Here is a 20268-nt window from a genome sequence, read left to right on the forward strand (position 1 = left end):
TTCATACAAATGTTCCGAAGGACCGAGAATGTTGGTCAGGTTGACATTTCTTTGTTGGGCAGACTGGCATCTCTACGGTAGTATTTGGGCCAAGAGGGGGGAAAACATTTGCATAAGGATTATTTTTTCTTTCATTATGCACACAGTCGAAATAAAAATGAATTGTCTGCCTTATGACCATAGCAAAGATGAAAACGTTTGGGTTTAAATAACGTTTTACTAAAGAGTTATTGATACCAGAAGTTCAGACCATTGTATTTCGTCTTTTTTATCGTCATTGTATTTTCTTTAGTCAAAATTTCGACTTTTATCGACTTGAGGTGCTAGTTTTCTCTCTATCTCCCATGGACCTAATACTCTTCCATACTTCTCTGTTAAAACTGTGATTAAATGCATATTCCAGTCATGTACAGATCTTGCTGGGTGATATCTTACCTGTTTTTCTTATGGGCCAAGAATATTTTGTAGGTTACAGTGTCTCTTATTTAATTTCTTTATTTATATATATATTTTTATTATATTTTGCACTTAGACCATAAGAACTTGCAAATACTGTAAGATTGTATGATACTTTTAATTTACCTTTACTAGTTGCAAATGTTTTGGTGAGAATATGTTTTGGATGCATTTGGGGGGAAATGGGTATTGAGCTTTAACCTTAAATGGGGAAACGCCACTGCTTATGTGAAAACATTGTGTTAATGTAATCTGGTAAATTGTTTCTTGTAATGTTACTCGGTAGCAAAGTTGCATTGTGGGTAATGTAGGGAAATGCTTTTATAAAGCTTGAATAAAATGTAAAATTAAATTGCATGTTGTCATTCTTTATGCATGTAGGGTCATTTAAAATGATTGAACCATAGGAACTAAGAACAAACATTTAAATTCAAAAAGAAGCAAATGAGTTGAATGCATGTATTATCATTATGTTCTAATAACATGATAAAGGTTAGTTGATATAACATGATTTGTTTACGTGCAATATAGGTGGCATGATAAAATCATGTTGGTCCAATGAAGTACAAACATTTAAATTCAATGAGATGCAAATGAGTTGAATGAACATATTAAATAATATTATGTTCAACCCACACATGTTTGATGTGTTCAAATAACATGATAAAGGTCAGCTGATATAACATGATTTGTTTACGTGCACCTTAGGTGTCATGATAAAATTACGTTGATCCAATGATTTTTTTTTTGAGTGTAGTCTTTTACATTTCACTCTCACATCTAAGAAAAAATACCACGTACTACCGCACACTTGAGACATGAGGAGCTTGCATATATCATTCTATTTTATACTATGTATATATAGTCTATGTACAGGATTTGTTTTCTTTTGAACATTAAACAATCCATCCTCTGATAATGATCTACAACTAGGCTATTTATTGAAACTATTTTGCTGGTTGCAGTTGTATCCCAAGCAGAAAAAAGAAATATATATATATTTTTTGTATAAGAGGTCTGGTTCCAGTTTATCCTGGGTCTTACACTAAATAATACTTGGTCACATACATGAGGAAGTGAAAATTTATTTTCTTTTTTTATTATAAGTTGCATTGTAATTCAACATTTGACATACCTTGCCAAAGAAGATACAATGATATGACGTGGTTTATTAGTGGCACACTGAGGGCAGCAAACATAATTCAGATCAAGGCATAATAAAATAAGTTAAGGGTATCAAAATGGTAGTACAATAAAAAAAAAAAAGCTTGGCCAGCATCCTAAGATAGAGCTGGACATATTTAATAGTCTGTGAATACTTGGACTTGGATAGGACTGCACGCACACACACATTTTGCATAAGGGAAGGGAATTATTCTGGCACGGAGACACGGGCAATGAGGATGAGTCTATAAAGAGGTGCAGAAGCTCTCCAGGCCATTTTGCTTTACACGGACACACCTGATAGTGAGAGCAACTGAGGTCATCCTGGGTTTGATTTGGTATGTTCCTTTTAAAAATATCTCTAATAGCATGATTGTATTTGAAAAAATGTACAACGATGAAATATCACTCAGTTCAAAGTATTTAAATGAATGCTTAAAATATATTTTTTTTAATTATGCAGTTTTGGTGAGTGATTAGAAAGAGCGTGGAGTGATTACAAAGTAGGGACATCAGCCAAGAAGCAAGGTACGCTTACAGTTTTTCACAATTGTTTAAACACATTTTTTGGAACATCAGACACGATGTGCACAATCTGAAACTAATTTACCAACTGCTTAACCAATTCTGCTGAACTCCAAACACATTTCCTGCCTTAGACTCCTATTTTCATTCCAAAACACACATTTTTCACAACACTACACACAATTCTCTATATCTTGCACACTCTTCCTGAATTCTCTCTCATGGTATTCACACAGAACACACTGCCAATCAAATTTCTAAACTCAAAAGGCTTTTGTGCAGTTAGCTATAAGGGAAGGGTCAGAGATGAGCTCCTGTTTGCTGTGATTTACAGTAGACTGCACATTTTAGTACAAATACAGTTTTTGCCGAATACTCACTAAAAGTGACTGCTATAACCACAGCATCACAACCTCTAACTTTTGTAACTATGCCCTAAACCAAAGCACCAACCCTACAAACACGATTTATGCTTTGCACTGTGTTTGAAATTCTCCAACACACTTCTTGAAAAAAAATAATAATAATTGAATACCAATCAGTCTAAACCTTAGCACTACAAATAGACCCCAGGTGAGCTCAGCTCCTTTCTGAGACGGTAAGAGTCAAGGAAAGAGGAGGAGAGAGAGCGACAGGAGGACGAGGACAAAGAAGGCAACAGACAGAGACACATACAACAGGGACACTATAGTGGACCATGTTATAGATCATGGCCTATCAATGAGGGAGCCTGGACAGAGAGTGCAGCCCAAGTCGCTCCATAATTAGGAGATTTAGACTGGATATCAGGTGATCATTTCCCTGTTGCTTCTCAAAAGATGACATTGCGTGTGATGTTGATGAGGCGATGTGGCCAGACGCAAACAGGAGGCGGAATCCATAATAGGATTCATAATCCAACCACCCAATTCCTTACAACGCTGTTTTTTTTTACCATTGTTCCCTAATTTTACTGTAATTGTTTTTTACTGTACAGTACAGTAGTTTATACTGACACACTGAATTGCTTGAACTGCAGTCCTACCTATTCATTGTGTTTGTTTGAAATGGCAAAATAAACTATTCTGCAACATGGGTGTTAGCATTTGGCAAAAACCGTAAAGTATTTGTTGTTACTGTAGGTGAAGGTGTATGAACATGCAAAGGCATACTTCTACTGATAAAGCATTCATATAGTGGTTTGCATTTATACTATAGTGTTTTCCATTCTGCACACCAGTGTTCAATGAGTGCTAGAAATGTCTAGTCATATGATGTATGTGTTTGTCATTTGAAAAGAAAACACCATTTAGTGAAGAGTTAACATTGTTTTGAGGGTAAAGTGTGCTTTTGCAAGAGAAGTGAAGGATTTTGCATTTTCTGTTTGAGTTTTGAAATTTGTGTTTAGGGTTTTGAAAAAGTGAGGTAGTCTATCAGGAAATGTGTTTAAGCAATTGTGAAAAACTGTAAGCAGAACAGAGGTGTTTCTTTTTTCTTTTACAAGTTCTTTAGTTCCTTAAATAAATATTAACATGTTTTTTCTATAGATTCCAATCAACTCCATTTTTCAAACAGGGGATTGTCTTTCTGTCGAGCAACGTTTTGCTTACTTTTAAAAAATGTTTCATGTAAGGTTTTCTTGTGAATATACTTACGTACATTTGCATTCGTTTTTTAACAAGGACTGCTAAAGGAGCCAACCACTGTTTTCCCCATGCTTATTACATTTTAGTGTTCTGTGTTAAGGAAGTAAAGTAGAGTAGCCATCTTGCATGTGTGTTTCATATTGCGGCTTGAGTCACCTTAGCTTACTGTGAAATGGGAGCATTTGAGTGTTTTAGAACAATTTTGATTTGGCTTGTGTGTAGTGGTGGTTTATTTTACCTATGTAGCTTATGTTTTATGACAATTTCCTTTTTTAGCATAATAACTCGACACTAACCTCCCCTATCATGCAGTTGAGCCCATTACTTAATCCATCCTTTTATAATGGTCTACAACTAGGCTAATTATTAAAACTATTTTGCTGTTTGCAGTTTTATCCCATGCAGAAAACAATTAAATCTGTGTTTTTTGTATAAGCGGTCTGGTTCCAGTTTATCCTGGGTCTTACACTGAATAATACTTGGTCGCATACACGATGAAGTGAAAATGTTTTACATTTCAAGTTTCTTTGAGATGACAAATCATCCTTTGACAAACCTTTTCACAGACGATAAAACAATATAAATTGCGTCATTGGTGCCACAGCGAGGTCAGTGGCCAGTGCAGCACAGTTCAAGGCATAATAAAATACGTTTGGGTATATATCAAAATGGTAATAAAATTAAATAAAGCTTGGCCAGCATCCTAGGAGTGAGCTGGCCTTCTTTATCAGTCTGTGAATACTTGGACTATAGACTCAGGTTAGGTCATTTAGATAGGATTGCAAGCCCACACATATTAAACACACTTTCATTATTGTGTGTGAAGTGGAATTAAAGGGGTGGCCGAGAGGGCCTATTGCCACTTCAATTCATCAGAAGGAGACGTGCAAGAGAGACTCAGAGGAGTTGGTTATCTCTTAACAGGTGGTTACTTTATTGAATCAATCTCACAGGTCTTCCATAGTTGCAGTGAGGAGACGCAGCTCCTAATCCTATAGATAGTAAACTCTCTTCATAGCTAAACGCAGACAGGCTACTTCACGTATTAACTCAATTAACTGATACCCTTAAAGATGATATGACTCAACCCAGAGGGGAACCGAAAGAACCATGCCCCCCCCCCCCCCGGGCCCAGAACAAAGCGGCCTGACAACAGGGCTACCTCGAAAAGCAAAGTCCAACGAAAAAGCCTGGCCTTTATACAAATCAGTCCTGTGTGTGTGTTGGTGAGGACCAGTGGACTAGTGGACTGTATAGGTTGGGTTAAGGGGATTGTGTTGTATAGGTGGCGTCGGTTAGAACCCCATAAGACACATGAGGCAGTGGTCCAGTTTAGTGACTTGAATTATCTTCTGTTGGCATTACATCGGCATATGGTGTGTTGGCGTGTGTGTGTGTGTGTGTGTGGGTGGGGGTGTGTGTTTTTTTCTCAGTGACGCACACGGGCCGCCACACATATAACAATAATATTTGAATATAAGGAAAACAGTCTGTATGTTGTTCTCTCGACGGCCAACAGGCGGACAGCAACCTTCTGTCATGGTGGGTGGAGAGAGGCTTGAAGTTGTTGATCATTTTAAGTACCTTGGGGTCATTTTTGATTCTGGTCTGAACTTTGAGCGGCATGTTAAGAAGGTTAGAAATACAATTACATTTAATTTATCCAACTTCAAGCATATAAGACCTTTCCTGACCATGGAGACGGCAAGGACTTATATGCATGCAATGATTTTTGCCCATATCTCGTACTGTTATACAACATGGTCACACACATCTGAGACCACCCTTAAACCAATCAAATCTCTATTCAAAAGAACACTTAAAATACTAGTCAAAAAACCCATATCCTACCACTATTGTAAAATTGTTAATAAGCATAAAATCATGGACCTTGATAGTTTTCAACAGTTTTTGGATGTTTGTTTAATTTATAAGGTTTTAAACGGTCTAGCCCCTCCACCACTACAGAACTACATAAAGAAAAAATCCCCTAGAGTAAACACCAGGGCAATAACTAGAGGTGACTGTGAAATACAACGGCGCAGAACCACATTTGGCCAAATGGTCCTGTCCATCAGAGGAACACAGTCCTGGAATAAATTACCAGCTCAAGTCAGAGACTGTACCACCTACATACCTTTAAAAAGACCCTCAAAGAGTGGTTAGTAGCAAGCCAGACCTGTTCTCATGCATAACTTTCTTTTTCTTTTTTCTCTTCTTTTCTTCCTGATGTTGTTTTGTTTCTTTTGTCTTTTCTAACCGCCTATACTGATTGGGTGTCAGTGTAAAACTGTATTTTAGCTAGTTGTGAATTAACTGTGTAAAATTGTTTCATGTAGTTGTATATTGATGTATTGTATTATGACTTGCCTTAGGACTACGGATGCAAATTAGCATTTATGCTAACTCCGGCATATTTACATTGATGCTTTGCTGACATGTTGATTAATATGCACTGTCCTAATCAAATAAAACTAAAACTAAAACTAAACACAGCTGAACTTTGAGCGCGAGTCCAAACGGTTGCTTAGCAACGGGGGACGCCGCATGCAGACAGGCTGCGCTGCACGTGATCAGCAGAGCATATTTGTACAGTGTGTGTGTGTGTGTGTGTGTGTGTGTGTGTGTGTGTGTGTGTGTGTGTGTGTGTGTGTGTGTGTGTGTGTGTGTGTGTGTGTGTGTGTGTGTGTGTGTGTGTGTGTGTGTGTGTGTGTGTGTGTGTGTGTGTGTGTGTGTGTGTGTGTGTGTGTGTGGGTCTGGGTCAGGCCCCCAGGATTGTGCCTTTTCCGAGCAGCCAGCATGGACAGGTGGCCACGCCTGGTATAACACGCATTAGACTGTCTGGGACGGGTCCGTAAATCAAAATGGCGATCATATGAGCTCAGCCCCATTCATTCCCAATACAATTTCGTCAAACAAGAATGTATCTCCGCTAAATTTTTATGGATATCAATCAAAGGCTCATACTTTTCTTTAGACCATGTACTAATATGGAAGTTTTCGCTTTTCAAAACGCCACCGAAAGCGTTTTATAGCCGTTTTATTTTCAGTTTTAGCCGTTAGGCGTGTAGCCGCTAAAAGGAGCCGTAGTGAAACAACCGTTGCTTCGGCCGGCCCGGCCTCCGATGGCGGGAGGAATCTTCGTGTATCACTATATTACTTTACAACGACGGGGTGTAATTTAAAGATTACATACAGAGAATCATCGGGGATTAGTAACTTATACTTCCATGGTCGATAAACAATGCAACTGTGCCCGTCCCGCTTAGCTTAATGCACGGACATATTATAACGTTACACTGCTCGAGAATGAAACGTACCCTGCGCGTCATGCTTTAGGGGTGTGCCAGGCTCACATGAAAGCAGTATGAACTGGTTTGCACATGGTTTACACCTGGTCAGCCAACTGCTCGACTGTAATGGTTTTTTAATGTCATATCAGGAATTTTTGATGGAGTATGGTATCCCAATTCCTCCAAGGGAATTCGCTATTGTCATGGATGCAATCCCTACAGGAGTTGTGATGCTACTAAGAAGTACAGCAGGGGTTAAGCCAACCTTACTACCTCTTGACCCTACCGAGTCGGCGGTTGGTAGGGTTTGTTTCTCCCCTGGAACACGTAACAATAATTGTGGAATACGATCATTGTTCCAAAATGATATAGTCTCTGTCCCGTATGTAGTTGCCTACTGGAATAATTGTGTAGCTGACCTTAATTGGAAAAAAATCTGGACTTCACCTTCAAAATTTTTGATCACTAACAAAATGAAAGAGGTGTCTTTTAAAATTATACACCGTTACTATCCCTCTAAAATATTTTTGCAAAGATTTAAATTAGATATAGATGTCAATTGCTCATTTTGTAATATGTACCCTGAAGATGTTTATCATTTATTTTGGAACTGTTCCCATTCAAATCGTTTATGGAAAGATATTTGCACCCTTATTACTCGTTTCATCGACCCCAATTTTTCCCTTTGTGTCGAAAATATATTGTTTGGTTTCTTTAATCACACCCCTAGTCAAACAAACCAATGTTTTATTATAAATCTTATTATTCTATTAGTCAAATGGCATATTCATAAATGTAAGTATTCGGATCAAAAACCTCTATTTATTGTGTTTGAAAAAGAAACCAGGCAATATATGAAAAATATTATGTACTCTAAAAATAAGAAAGCGATCAAAACACTTTATGTATGTCATTTATATAATGTTTTTATTTAATGCAATGCTGTTTTTTTTTTTTTTTTTATCTGTATTTTTATATAGGCCTACCGGCCAGTTTTGTATGGTACCCCCTGGCGGCTGTTGTATTGATTATTGTCAATAAAATGTAAAAAAACAAAAAAAACAAAAAAAAAACATGAAAGCAGTATGGCAGCTTCCTTGTTGCTTCTCTGCGCCAATGAGCAGCTTCATAGGAATGAATGGGCGCCATGTTTCAATACGGTGTCCATTTCTTTATATGTCCATGGTCTGGGTGTGTGTGTGAGTGCATGTGGGTGTCTAATTTCTAATGTCATTCGTTTTGTGACTTTGTTCTGTAGGCCACATAGTCTATGAGCTATAAAATAACTGTTTATGATGGGGAAAGAAGATAACAGTTTAAGACCCAGTTTACTGGAAACCGAAACCGTGCATCGGCAAAAATACTTTTGCAAATGCAGCCTATCATTAACATGACAACAGAAAACGCAGTCTTGAAAACACAAACTATGAGAATTAGAAATTATTAGAAATGTGACCTACGTTGAAATAACCTTTGCAATATCACTTCAGCACGCCAACACACAGGTAAGGAGCAGAAAGGCATTACAATTGTGACACTTTTATGTTAATTGTAGGCCTATTTCTTTAGACTTAGTCTTTATTTTGGCAATATGCATTTGGTGTAACCATTTGGTTCACCTTCTTCTTATTAGAGCATATGAATGTGACATAGGCCTAGGTTTTGCATAGCTGCCAAGTCTCACTCTTTGGCCGTGAGACACATGCAAATCAACCCGTTCACACTCTCACACGCCACACCTCAAATTTCTCACGCGGAGAAATGAATCCCCAAAATAACATTTGTTTTGCGGGACTTTTATTTTCAAATTCTTATTTTGAAAAGATAACAAACATGAGTGCCGTGACTTCCCCTTTCTGAACGCGCATTAACGTTATGCTTTGATGTGCATTCGAAGCGGGAGGCGAGCCCCCTACCCAGGGCCGCCTTAATGCACGGGCTTACCTGGGCTGAAGCCCCAGGGCCTACGAAGATCAGGGGCCTATCTCAGAAAAAAAAAAAAAATTTTTTTTTTTTTTTTTTTTTTTACTGTCTCAATATAGGCCTCTGATCTAAGAAGGCCCCGAACATTGTCATTTAAAACAATAAATTATTGACTGGCTCATGATAGGCCCCTAATCTTCGTAGGGGGGGGCGGGCGTACGGAGAACAGGGGCCTATCATGAACCATTAAAGAAAAAGGAAAAAGAATCACATTATTTTTGGCCTATGAAGATCAAGGGGCCTATCATTCACCAGTACATTTTTGTTATTTTTGTTTAATAACATTGTTCGGGGCAACGCAGATCAAGGGCCTATATTGAGTTGAGCCATTAAAAGCAAAACGAAGAATTCAAAGAGAGAAGTAGCTTTGGGATAAGGGATTATTTAAAAAAAAAATTGGAATGCTGACTGACTGGATTTTTTAAACCTGTATATTTTTGTTTCTGCTTTTTGGTATTTCTGTGTCTCCAAATTATTCCAGAAACTAGCTCACATAGGACACAGTTGATTTAGCCTTAGTTTTCTTGTCAAAGTGCACCAGATTGATGCATTTTACTTTAAAAGGTTCAAATTTTTCTTCCGGGGGGGCATGCCCCCGGACCCCCCTAGAAGGTCCTGCTTCCCCACCGCTGTCTCCTCAATAACTTGGAAAAACACTGTAACCAACCATGTGTGTCTGGTTATTAAAAGTCATTAGACCAGGAGGGGGTTATGTACATGTTACCTTAAGTGATTTTGTATTTCATCAATAGAGATATTGTGGTGTAGACAAACATGGCTTTAACGCATCTGTATTGTAAGACCGCCGCCCGGGGGGGCCTACGAAACCTCTCAGCCCCAGGGCCTAGTGGCAGGTAAAGGCAGCCCTGCCCCTACCTATACCTTCTCTTCTGAGGTGTGTGTTGATAGCTTGCCAAGTTACTGCTGATAAGAATTGTGTCCCCGCCGACCGGTGAGCGCGCGTGCATCAAACATATTAACCCTTCAATTTCACTCAAGTAAATTCAGAAGAATCTTTGGATCATTTTGTATATTGTTTTTTGGTAATTTAGTTTGAAAATTAGGTTTGCAAAGTAACAAATGGCTCATCCGCCAATAAAAATTATTTTATTCTTCTGTGTAATGAACTGTAGCCTATGTATTGCACATTTATAGCACTTTTCATAACACAAATCAAGGTAGCCTAAGAGGAGGGACCAAGTAACCCAGATGTTTTATTTTAGCCTAGTAGTTTGCATTGGTGTTGAACTGTTCCCTATTTTTTTTCTTTGAATAAAGCCTAAAGCTGCTAGTAAAATACCATACTCAATAGTAGACATGATATAGAATAATTACCTTTATTACAGTTTAACCAAATGTTTTAACAATAGGCTACAGGAGATATTTGAAAGCACTACACATGAATTGAATGCTATTCAATAACATTTGTGTCAGCGAAACCGTGAATGTTCTCTTTTACTTTACATAAAAATTAATGCAGAAAAGGCACACATTGCTTCATAAAAATTGCAGGAAATTAAGTGTTTAATGCTCAAAATTTTCTGGGGGGGACCCCTCACTTATAATGTGTCCACACCCAATGTTTAATTAAAACCTGTCCTACGACTTTGCAATTCATGAATTAGTTTATTTTAATACGATTTTTTATGTTTTATCACATTTTCTAATTGTCTTTATTTCTGATTTATTATGAACAATATATAAACTTGCAGGACACTAGCAAAAATGATTGGGTGGGAGAGAGGACACGGTTTTGGGTCCCTCGGCCAAACAATCTCACTCCAAACTTTTGGTGAAACTTGGCAGCCCTGGGTTTTGTGACACATTTATTACAATTATGAAATATTGTAATTGTGTCATTGTCATCCTAAAGAGCCAGCAAAGATATTGAAGATGGGATCAGGTATGAAAGCGGGGCCAATGCGTGTGCTGGTGACTGGTGGCTCTGGGTTGGTGGGAAAAGCCATTGAGCATGTGGTGCTGCAGGAAGGTGGCAAACTGGAGGGAGAAGAATGGATCTTCCTCTCTTCTAAGGATGCAAATCTTGTGTAAGTTGCTTCAATCGTTCTCTTCTACCCCAGTGTGACTACGGACAAATGTGTATATAGCATAGATAGTAAATAATATGGATGTAGCATCCGGGCTGACCTCAGTTATTCACACGGCATCCAATAATCCTGGTTTGTGCGCGTCGCCATTTTGTGAGATTTTTACTCCGCCTCACGTCGGGGGGAGGGAGATAGCTGACGTATACCTCCGAGGCAAAGTGAGGGACATCGGGCGGAGAGCTGTCAATCAAGAGATTGCGCCAATACATTTTAACCTCCAAAAGAATAAAAACTATCGTGATCCAAAACAATTCACCCCCCTCAGTGTTGTCATGGAGATATCTAAACACACAGACTAAAATGGTTTGTTGACCAGGCTGTAAATAGGTTTAATAAGACTTTGAAAACGGCCTGTCTAACAAGTGAGTCAAAGAAAAATGGCTACTACAGTTGTGGTCACTTCCTTATTGGATGCTGGTAAAAATCGCTGAGGTTGGGGCTTGGTCTATAGTTGATGCGTTCCACTAACAACACCAGTTAGTTAGAGAGTTTCCAAAAAAGTTGTAGCAATACTTATTATTTTTTAAATCCAGTAATTATAATTTAGGATGTAATTCGATAAAGAGGACTTGTTCCATAGTTTTTTTCTGCAAGTGAACTGCTTTCATATCTGTTTTACTTCCTCTGGTTGGTCCACAACACCGCTATACTGTATATGGAAATAAACAGTCTTGCTCAGGGCACTGACTCATTAAAAGGCAGACTTCCCTAACAAGAACAGGATATTCATCCTTCACCAACCTTTACGTTTTACAGAGATGTGGGGCAGACCATGGCTGTATTTGAAAAGTACCGTCCCACTCATGTCATCCACCTAGCTGCAAAAGTCGGAGGACTCTATCAACACATGAAAGAGAACCTGAATTTTTTGGTGAGATAATCAGTGGGCTCTCTGTGTCATATGACACCCCTTGAGATAATGCTGCCATTCCAGTTCTACCACAGCAGAAAGAAAAAAAACGCTAATCATGAACTGTTTACCCTTCACAGAGAGACAACCTCAAAATCAATGACAATGTTCTACACACAGCCCACGAGATGGGTGTCACCAAGGTCGTGTCCTGCCTCTCCAGTTGTATCTTCCCAGACACAACCACATATCCCATTGATGAGACAATGGTAAGGTTAAAAAAAACACTTATATCACACGCCATAGGTTGGTTCTTGTCAACATGAATGCTTTTTTCAACAAAACCCATACTTTTTTGTGGTTGTGTCAAGCTTAAGTTCAGGGATTTGAATGTGGTTGTTTGTGGAAAATGCTGAAATTTGCCAAAAACAAAATTGGTGTTTCATTGTAATATTATGTAATGTAATATATTGACACAAAATTATCAGGCATTGATTGGCTCAGATTTCACAGAGGGAGTAGGAAATGTCTCTCAAATATGGGCAGTAATGATCAGTTTACAATGTTGCTACAGAGCTTTTAAATAAATTACAATAATTATTACTCTGGCAAAGGGCATAGGTTGAATTCCATCTTTACTTCTCTACTCTCAGATACACAACGGACCACCCCATGACTCCAATTTTGGATACTCACATGCTAAAAGGATGATTGATGTTCAGAACAGGTATGAAGGAGGCAGCACCTGATCAGACTGAAGATTATAAATTGTCTTCTAACTTAAATTAAACCTGTGACCATGTCTTATATACTATAGTACTATACTCTCTCTGTGACTGAACACCTCCATGAATGACTGTAATTCATATAGCAGGGTTGTCAGGTGAGTAATGCATGGTTGTTTACTTTTTATTGAGTTTTCTTTTACAGAACATAAGTGGTACGTATATGTCCGCAGGAAATGAAAACCAACTCAAATAAATAGTAGCAATAGGGGGCTGATCCATTTCTAGCCCGAAGAACAAGTTGTACGCGTACATACACACACAATATAGTGTACATACATACACATACAGTAGATACACATGGTCACTCTTGTACATACTGATGAATATACTCTATATCTACCCCACACAAATTTGTATCTTAGATTTTACCATAGATTAACCCTGCTCTTTGACTGGAACATTATATTAAACATAAAGATACGTTGTATATTACATAATATGAAAGCATGCCACCTGTAGTAACAAAGTCCACTTTTTGCCTTTACTGGTTGCTGATTGGTAATAGTGTTTGGACGTGCGGTCAGTAATATTCGGCTTGCCAAAAGTAACATTTATCAAAGGGTTTTGTTGTCCACTTTGTGAGTCCGTATCCTCCCAATTTTATTTACCAAAAAAGAAAATACCACAAAAAGAGTATACATAAACCAAGAACAGTCATTAAATTGTGTGCTTTTCCCAATCAGTCAACACCTGTCTGTTGCAGGCAGCAAACTTAAATAACCTTCCGCCACCTTATAGGCTTACAGCACCACCTAGTGTTTGGAGGAGTTAACTTAAACGAAATAAACATATGGCTCTTACACCACCAACAAAACCCTCTGCAAGTGTTTATCACACTATGCTAAGCTAAGCTCTTCAAAATCACCTAGATACATTATTTTGAAATTAAGATTTTTCTCTAAAAAACTGTCTCGTGTACACCATGGACATTTCTCCAAAATAGAGCCACAGAGGGACAATTCCAGAAATTGTGAAAGTGATTGGCCAATACAAGCCCTATGTACAAAATATAATACTATACATGGAAATAAAGGATAAAATGAATAATAACTGTAGTTAAATAGCATACTGTAGTCAATACAATAATGTTAAATATGCGATACGGTGTGGTTAACATTATAAACATTATGAACTGATTGTTACCTAGAGAGCTAATATACAGTATCTCACAAAAGTGAGTACACCCCTAACATTTCTTCAAATATTTCATTATATCTTTCCATGCGACAACACTGAATAAATGACACTTTGATACAATGTCAAGTAGTCAGTGTACAGCTTGTATAACAGTGTAAATTTACTGTCCCCTCAAAATAACTCGACACACAGCCATTAATGTCTAAACTGCTGGCAACAAAAGTGAGTACACCCCTAAGAAAATGTTTCCAAATTGGGCCCAAAGTGTCAATATTTTGTTTTGCCATCATTATTTTCTAGCACTGCCTTAACCCTCTTGGGCATGTAGATCACTAGAGCTTCACAGGTTGCAACTGGAACCCTCTTCTACCCATTCATGACGACATCAAGGAGCTGGTGGATATTAGAGTCCTTGCGCTCCTCCATCTCCCGTTTTAGGATGCCCCAAAGATGCTCAACAGGGTTTAGGTCTGGAGACATGCTTGGCCAGTCCATAACCTTTACCCTCAGCTTCTTTAGCAAGCCAGTGGTCGTTCGGAGGGTGTTTGGGGTCGTTATCATGTTGCAGTACTGCCCTGCGGCCCAGTTTATGAAGGGAGGGGATCATGCTCTGCTTCAGTATGTCACAGTACATGTTAGAATTCAATGAACTGTAGATCCCCAGTGCTGGCAGCACTCATGCAGCCCCAGACCATGACACTCCAACCACCATGCTTGACTCTAGGCAAGACACACTTGTCTTTGTACTCCTCACCTGGTTGCCGCTCCACACTCTTAACACCATCTGAACCAAATAAATGTATTTTGGTCTCATCAGACCACAGGACATGGTTGCAGTAATCCATGTCCGTAGTCTGTTTGTCTTCAGCAAACTTTTTGTGGGGTTTCTTGTGCATCATCTTTAGAATAGGCTTCCTTCTGGGATGACAGCCATGCAGACCAGTATGATGCAGAGTGCGGCGTATGGTCTGAGCACTGACAGGTTGACCCCCCACCCCTTCAAGCCCTTCAGCAATGCTGGCAGCACTCATACGTCTATTTTCCAAAGCCAACCTCTGTGTACGACGCTGACCATGTGCACTCAACCTTCGTAAACTGGGCCGCAGGGTGGTATTGCAACATAATAACGACCCCAAACACACCTCCAAGACGACCAGTGGCTTGCTAAAAAAGCTGAGGGTAAAGGTTATGGCCTGGCCAAGCATGTCTCCAGACCTAAACCCTATTGAGCATCTTTGGGGCATCCTCAAACGGAAGGTGGAGGAGCGCAAGGTCTTTAATATCCACCAGCTCTGTGATGCTGTCATAAATGGGTGGAAGAGGGTTCCAGTTGCAACCTGTGAAGCTCTAGTGAACTACATGCCCAAGAGGGTTAAGGCAGTGCTGGAAAATAATGGTGGCCACACAAAATATTTACACTTTGGGCCCAATTTGTAAATTTTTTCTAAGGGGTGTACTCACTTTTGTTGCCAGCAGTTTAGACATTAATGGCTGTGTGTCGAGTTATTTTGAGGGGACAGTAAATTTACACTGTTATACAAGCTGTACACTGACTACTTTACATTGTATCAAAGTGTCATTTATTCAGTGTTGTCCCATGGAAAGATATAAAGAAAAATGTGAAGAAATGTGAGGGGTGTACTCACTTTTGTGAGATACTGTATACTGAGGGGGGTTGTAATGAATTACAAGAAACTGAGTTTTTCGGTTCATTTAGTTTATAGCCTGAGTACGATCCATATTCTTCAAGCACTGACATCAGCACAGGCAGGGAATCTTTTCCTCGAGAGATATACAAGGATATCATCTGCAAAGGTTTGGTTCCCCTGCTGGCATTTGCATTCCTTTAATTTTGTTATTCTGCTTAATCCATTGTGCCAACGGTTCAATAAAAAAATAAATATGTTAGTGTGCCTTTAAATATAAAAATAACATGAAAACTTGGGGGAGCTACTGTGGTAGCCGAATCCCCCGTTGCGACCAAGACAAAGGGTGGGGCCAGGACAATCATCATTGTGTTTCAAGAGGTTTATTTCAGGAGATTTCCATCAGACATCAGACATAGGATTTCATGGTAGCATAGTAGCAGCAGGCTGAGGCCGCAATGGCACTGAAGTTGCTAGTTACAGGACCCGTTTATATCTGTGTGTGTGGGGTATCATGTGTCTTAATATCTGCAAATAGACATATCGTTTCATTGCTTGTGCAACACCAGTCAAACACACGTCCATCTAGGGATCTGACGTTAACCTTTAGAGTCTATCTGCTCAGCACTCTTGATGAATACCATTCAAATCTACCACATTCCTCCATTTAGAAGTAAATACTTCTACCAAAATCAGATGTAACCAAACATATTTGAATGGCCTAACAGAAACCTCCAACAAAACACAGAAACACTCTTTATGAGTCATGTAGAATACAATGCATAGGTGTAACACAATACTGCAGCAAACTACATATGAATGGGACCAACAATGCAACTGCTTAAACACTGAACGAATGATAAAATGAGAATAGGGTGCGAGAGCCCTCTGCAGCCGAGTCTCAAGAGTCTCAAGTTCAGATATTTCGAAACGTGATCAGCTTGCATGGGAAATGTAGTCCATCCAACTTTGGCACAGAGGATGGCTCCTCCATTACATAATTGGCAGACTCCGCCAGACGTGGAATTTTGGTGGCCACCGGCCCAGGAAAGTCCAAGCTGGTATGCGGTTGGTATGCATGTGGCCTTCTCCACTATCAGCATGATCAGCGCCTTACACTTGTGACTGCGCGGGAGCAGTAGCCCGAGCAGTGAGCATTCTTGATGACAGAAGTTGGTCTCCAATCTTTTTCCTCATTTCTTAGCGTACATAAAGCACAGAGCGACGTAACAAGCTCGAATCCAGTCCAGCCTTTTTCCCAAAGTCTTAGTCAATAAAACTTGCACACGGTTTCTTTGTTATAACAGTGGAACTACTGGATACCTGGCCATAACGGAGCCTCTGTGTGTAGTCCCCCAGACCGGACGCTCACGCCGTGACCTTGAACTTGGCACAGAGCACTATCAGCCGTTTACACATTATCTCCCGTAGCAGTTCTCAGTTATTTTTAGATACTGGAACAGACAAGCACTTTTCAACAGCAACAGTCCATCTGATCTCATTCCAACAGATGTGTCCCGAAGTGTACAGGTAGTTTCTCATCAAGTTCCTGTTATATCCGTTATCGTGACGCCAAATGTGGTAGCCGAATCCCCCGTTGCGACCAAGACAAAGGGTGGGGCCAGGACAATCATCATTGTGTTTCAAGAGGTTTATTTCAGGAGATTTCCATCAGACATCAGACATAGGATTTCATGGTAGCATAGTAGCAGCAGGCTGAGGCCGCAATGGCACTGAAGTTGCTAGTTACAGGACCCGTTTATATCTGTGTGTGTGGGGTATCATGTGTCTTAATATCTGCAAATAGACATATCGTTTCATTGCTTGTGCAACACTAAGTCAAACACACGTCCATCTAGGGATCTGACGTTAACCTTTAGAGTCTATCTGCTCAGCACTCTTGATGAATACCATTCAAATCTACCACACTACTGAGAAAATGCCTGCAGAAACACATTGATCTCTGCTAGAATGTACTGTTACTGATTTTTGTGTGTCTGTGTGTTGACAGGGCATACTTTCAGATGTATGGAAGGCATTACACAGCGGTCATCCCGACCAATGTGTTTGGTCCCCATGACAACTTTAGCATTGAAAATGGGCATGTGCTGTCCGCACTCATGAACAAGACATACAAGGCCAAAGGTGACAGACGTAGACAGATTATTTTCATATTGTTGCACAAATGGACTGAGAGCAGTGAGTAACTTACAAACACAGGCAATAACCAGCTCATATGTGTATCTCTTTGTGTCTGTCTCATAGAGGAAGGAACTACTTTGAATGTCTGGGGATCGGGAGCTCCAAGAAGACAGTTCATGTATTCATTGGTATGCTCCGATGAATTAAGTAGCATTCTTACATGTCAAATGAGTCATCTGACATCATTGAGTCTCATTGTTTGTTTATTCTCAGGACTTGGGCCGTCTTATGATTTGGGTCCTAAGAGAATATGAGGAAATTGACCCCATCATCCTCTCTGGTGAGGACATTGTTTGAGTGCAAGTTGTTTTTGCATCTTAAACGAAAAAAACTTTTTCCTACCTCAGAATGTATACTGTACATACATTAACTCATTCTCATTCTTTCCAGTGGGTGAAGAGGATGAGGTCTCCATCAAAGAGGTTGTGGATTTGATTGTAAAGGCTCTGGACTTCAAAGGCAAAATACATGTATCCTTTCAAACTTCATAATATTAAACTGTTTATACAGTGTTTATGAGAGGGATTAGTGAACCTGGGATATACATTCCAAACTTTACAACAAAACTTTTCTTATTTTCTGTTAAGAGATTCTTCACAAACCCATCTTGTGTAAGCCATTGCTGGCTTGAAAGCAAGGCATGTAATTGAATATTTGAAAAATGACGTGCAAAATGGTCTTTTAAATTTGGAATGATCTTCATTTTGAGCAACAACTTTGAGAGCGGCACATAAATGTTGTTTTGGAATTCATTCAGTCATACTAAGCTGTATGGAACCAAAACCCTCTTCAGATATTGTCCTGACCTCCTAACATCAGTTTGACACCACCCGGTCTGATGGCCAGATGAAAAAGACAGCCAGCAATGCCAAGCTGAGACGCTACCTCCCCAACTTCACCTTTAAAACCCTTGAAGAAGGTCAATGTTTATTGTTTATTGTTGTGACATACTGTACCTGTATATATTGCTCACTGCTGTTTTGGCAATTTTCTGGTACCAAAGTATTTAGTGGATGGTAGAAAACTAAGAATTCCTATAAAATACTTTTTACCGAACAACTATACATCATACATCATTTGACAGGGGCAGAAGAAAACATCCATGAGATTAATATGAAAACTTGTTTACAACCATTAATTTAATGTATGCACTGCAAGGGATGTGATGAAGGCTGTGTTTCCCCCTATACAAATGAGATCTATGCATGAATATTTGCATAGACTTTTTTCAGTCTGAGTGATGATAACTCATTTTTGTTTGTTTGTTCCTGTCTTTGTAGCCATAAAGATGACCTGTGACTGGTTTTTGGCCAACCATGACATTGCCCGGACATGAAGAGACCAAACGCTGAGCTGAAAATCAGGAATACTTTTATCAATGTGTAATACTGGTTTATTCAGTGCAACAACACACAATGATGTTCATTGTCTTTAGTATATTCAATCCCAGGTATTTCTAGAGTAAGCTAGGCTTCAGCTGAATATCTAATGAAAGTGTTACATGTTTAATCATTTGGTACGAGGATGCAGATTATTGAATTTTCGATTCTCGATATGAAGCATATTTATTAAATGTTTAGGAGTTGCAGTGATGTTGATGTTTGAATTTTTCAATTGAGTGAATACTTTGAGTGTTGCCAGGTAAAGTGAGTGGGTGTCCGATTAAAATTGTGTTAAAGGTGAAGTAAGCGATTTATTTATGTTAATATAAGTGTTAAATCGCTCTTTATCCATACAGTGATCACTTACATAATGTGCGCGTTTCATAAAGCCGATCTCTCAGTCAGCTGCTCTGCATGTAATCGGCAAATAAAATTCTCTGGGATCCCGAAATTAATAACCAATCACAAGAGAGAACGATACAAACCGACACCCGTCTCACTGCCGGTGCACGTGCAAAGCAACAGACGGGTGAATGTGTATGCGCCTACAATGGCGGAGCAGGTAAAAACCCTTCCCAATGTCTGTTTTGGTGGTTTTTATCATGTTTTATAACACTAACTTATCTGAGATGGTGCCAGATAACTCACTGTTTGAAGACCGCAGTGCATTAATGTGGTGACGTGGGGACGAGGGAGGGGACAGCTAACAGGTGGAAAATAGCAGTTTGTTAAAACCTGGTACAATGAATCTCTCCTTGCTCTAAACAAGGTTAATGTTTCTTTTGTACATTGTCCCTGTTCAAATAAAGTTACATTACAACTGCAGTAAGTGACCGGAAGTTAGCTAAACTGACCATTCCGCTTGCTGAACCTTTAAACTTATATTCATACTTGTTGAGAATATATCATAATACATATTAAAAATAAAAAATATACCTGCAATAAGGGATGGATATTGTAACCCTAGAAAATATGGAACATTTACCAAAACTGCTCATTAAACTAGTTCTAATTTTTTTGTAATTGTTTTTGAGAAAAAAATTAAAATAAACATTACTTTATATTCTTATTATCTCATGTAGGCCCACTGTGTGTGTGTCCAGAACCGC

The 20268-nt window shown here is 39.1% G+C and overlaps 1 protein-coding gene across 1 annotated transcript; it reads left to right on the forward strand.

Moving 5' to 3' along the window:
- The first annotated feature begins 1916 nt into the window (after positions 1-1916).
- On the forward strand, positions 1917-19189 carry LOC307262584 (GDP-L-fucose synthase-like). Its single transcript, XM_080043521.1, has 11 exons — positions 1917-1958; positions 10920-11094; positions 11911-12025; positions 12145-12273; positions 12658-12731; positions 17587-17720; positions 17841-17905; positions 17991-18057; positions 18168-18247; positions 18597-18696; positions 19058-19189. The coding sequence occupies exons 2-11, from the start codon at positions 10940-10942 to the stop codon at positions 19111-19113; spliced, it is 975 nt and encodes a 324-aa protein (XP_079899647.1). The 5' UTR covers positions 1917-1958; positions 10920-10939; the 3' UTR covers positions 19114-19189.
- The last annotated feature ends 1079 nt before the right edge of the window (positions 19190-20268 follow it).

This window comes from Ammodytes marinus (assembly GCF_949987685.1).
Source record: "Ammodytes marinus genome assembly, chromosome: 16".
NCBI lineage: Eukaryota > Metazoa > Chordata > Actinopteri > Uranoscopiformes > Ammodytidae > Ammodytes > Ammodytes marinus.

What these genes read in the sequence shown, in the direction of transcription:
- LOC307262584 (XM_080043521.1), top strand. Translation starts at nt 10,940, where the DNA reads ATGGGATCAGGTATGAAAGCGGGGCCAATGCGTGTGCTGGTGACTGGT. An exon ending in ATGATTGATGTTCAGAACAG is followed by an intron (nt 12,732 to 17,586) that starts GTATGAAGGAGG and finishes GTGTGTTGACAG; the next exon opens with GGCATACTTTCAGATGTATG. An exon ending in GACAGTTCATGTATTCATTG is followed by an intron (nt 17,906 to 17,990) that starts GTATGCTCCGAT and finishes GTTTATTCTCAG; the next exon opens with GACTTGGGCCGTCTTATGAT.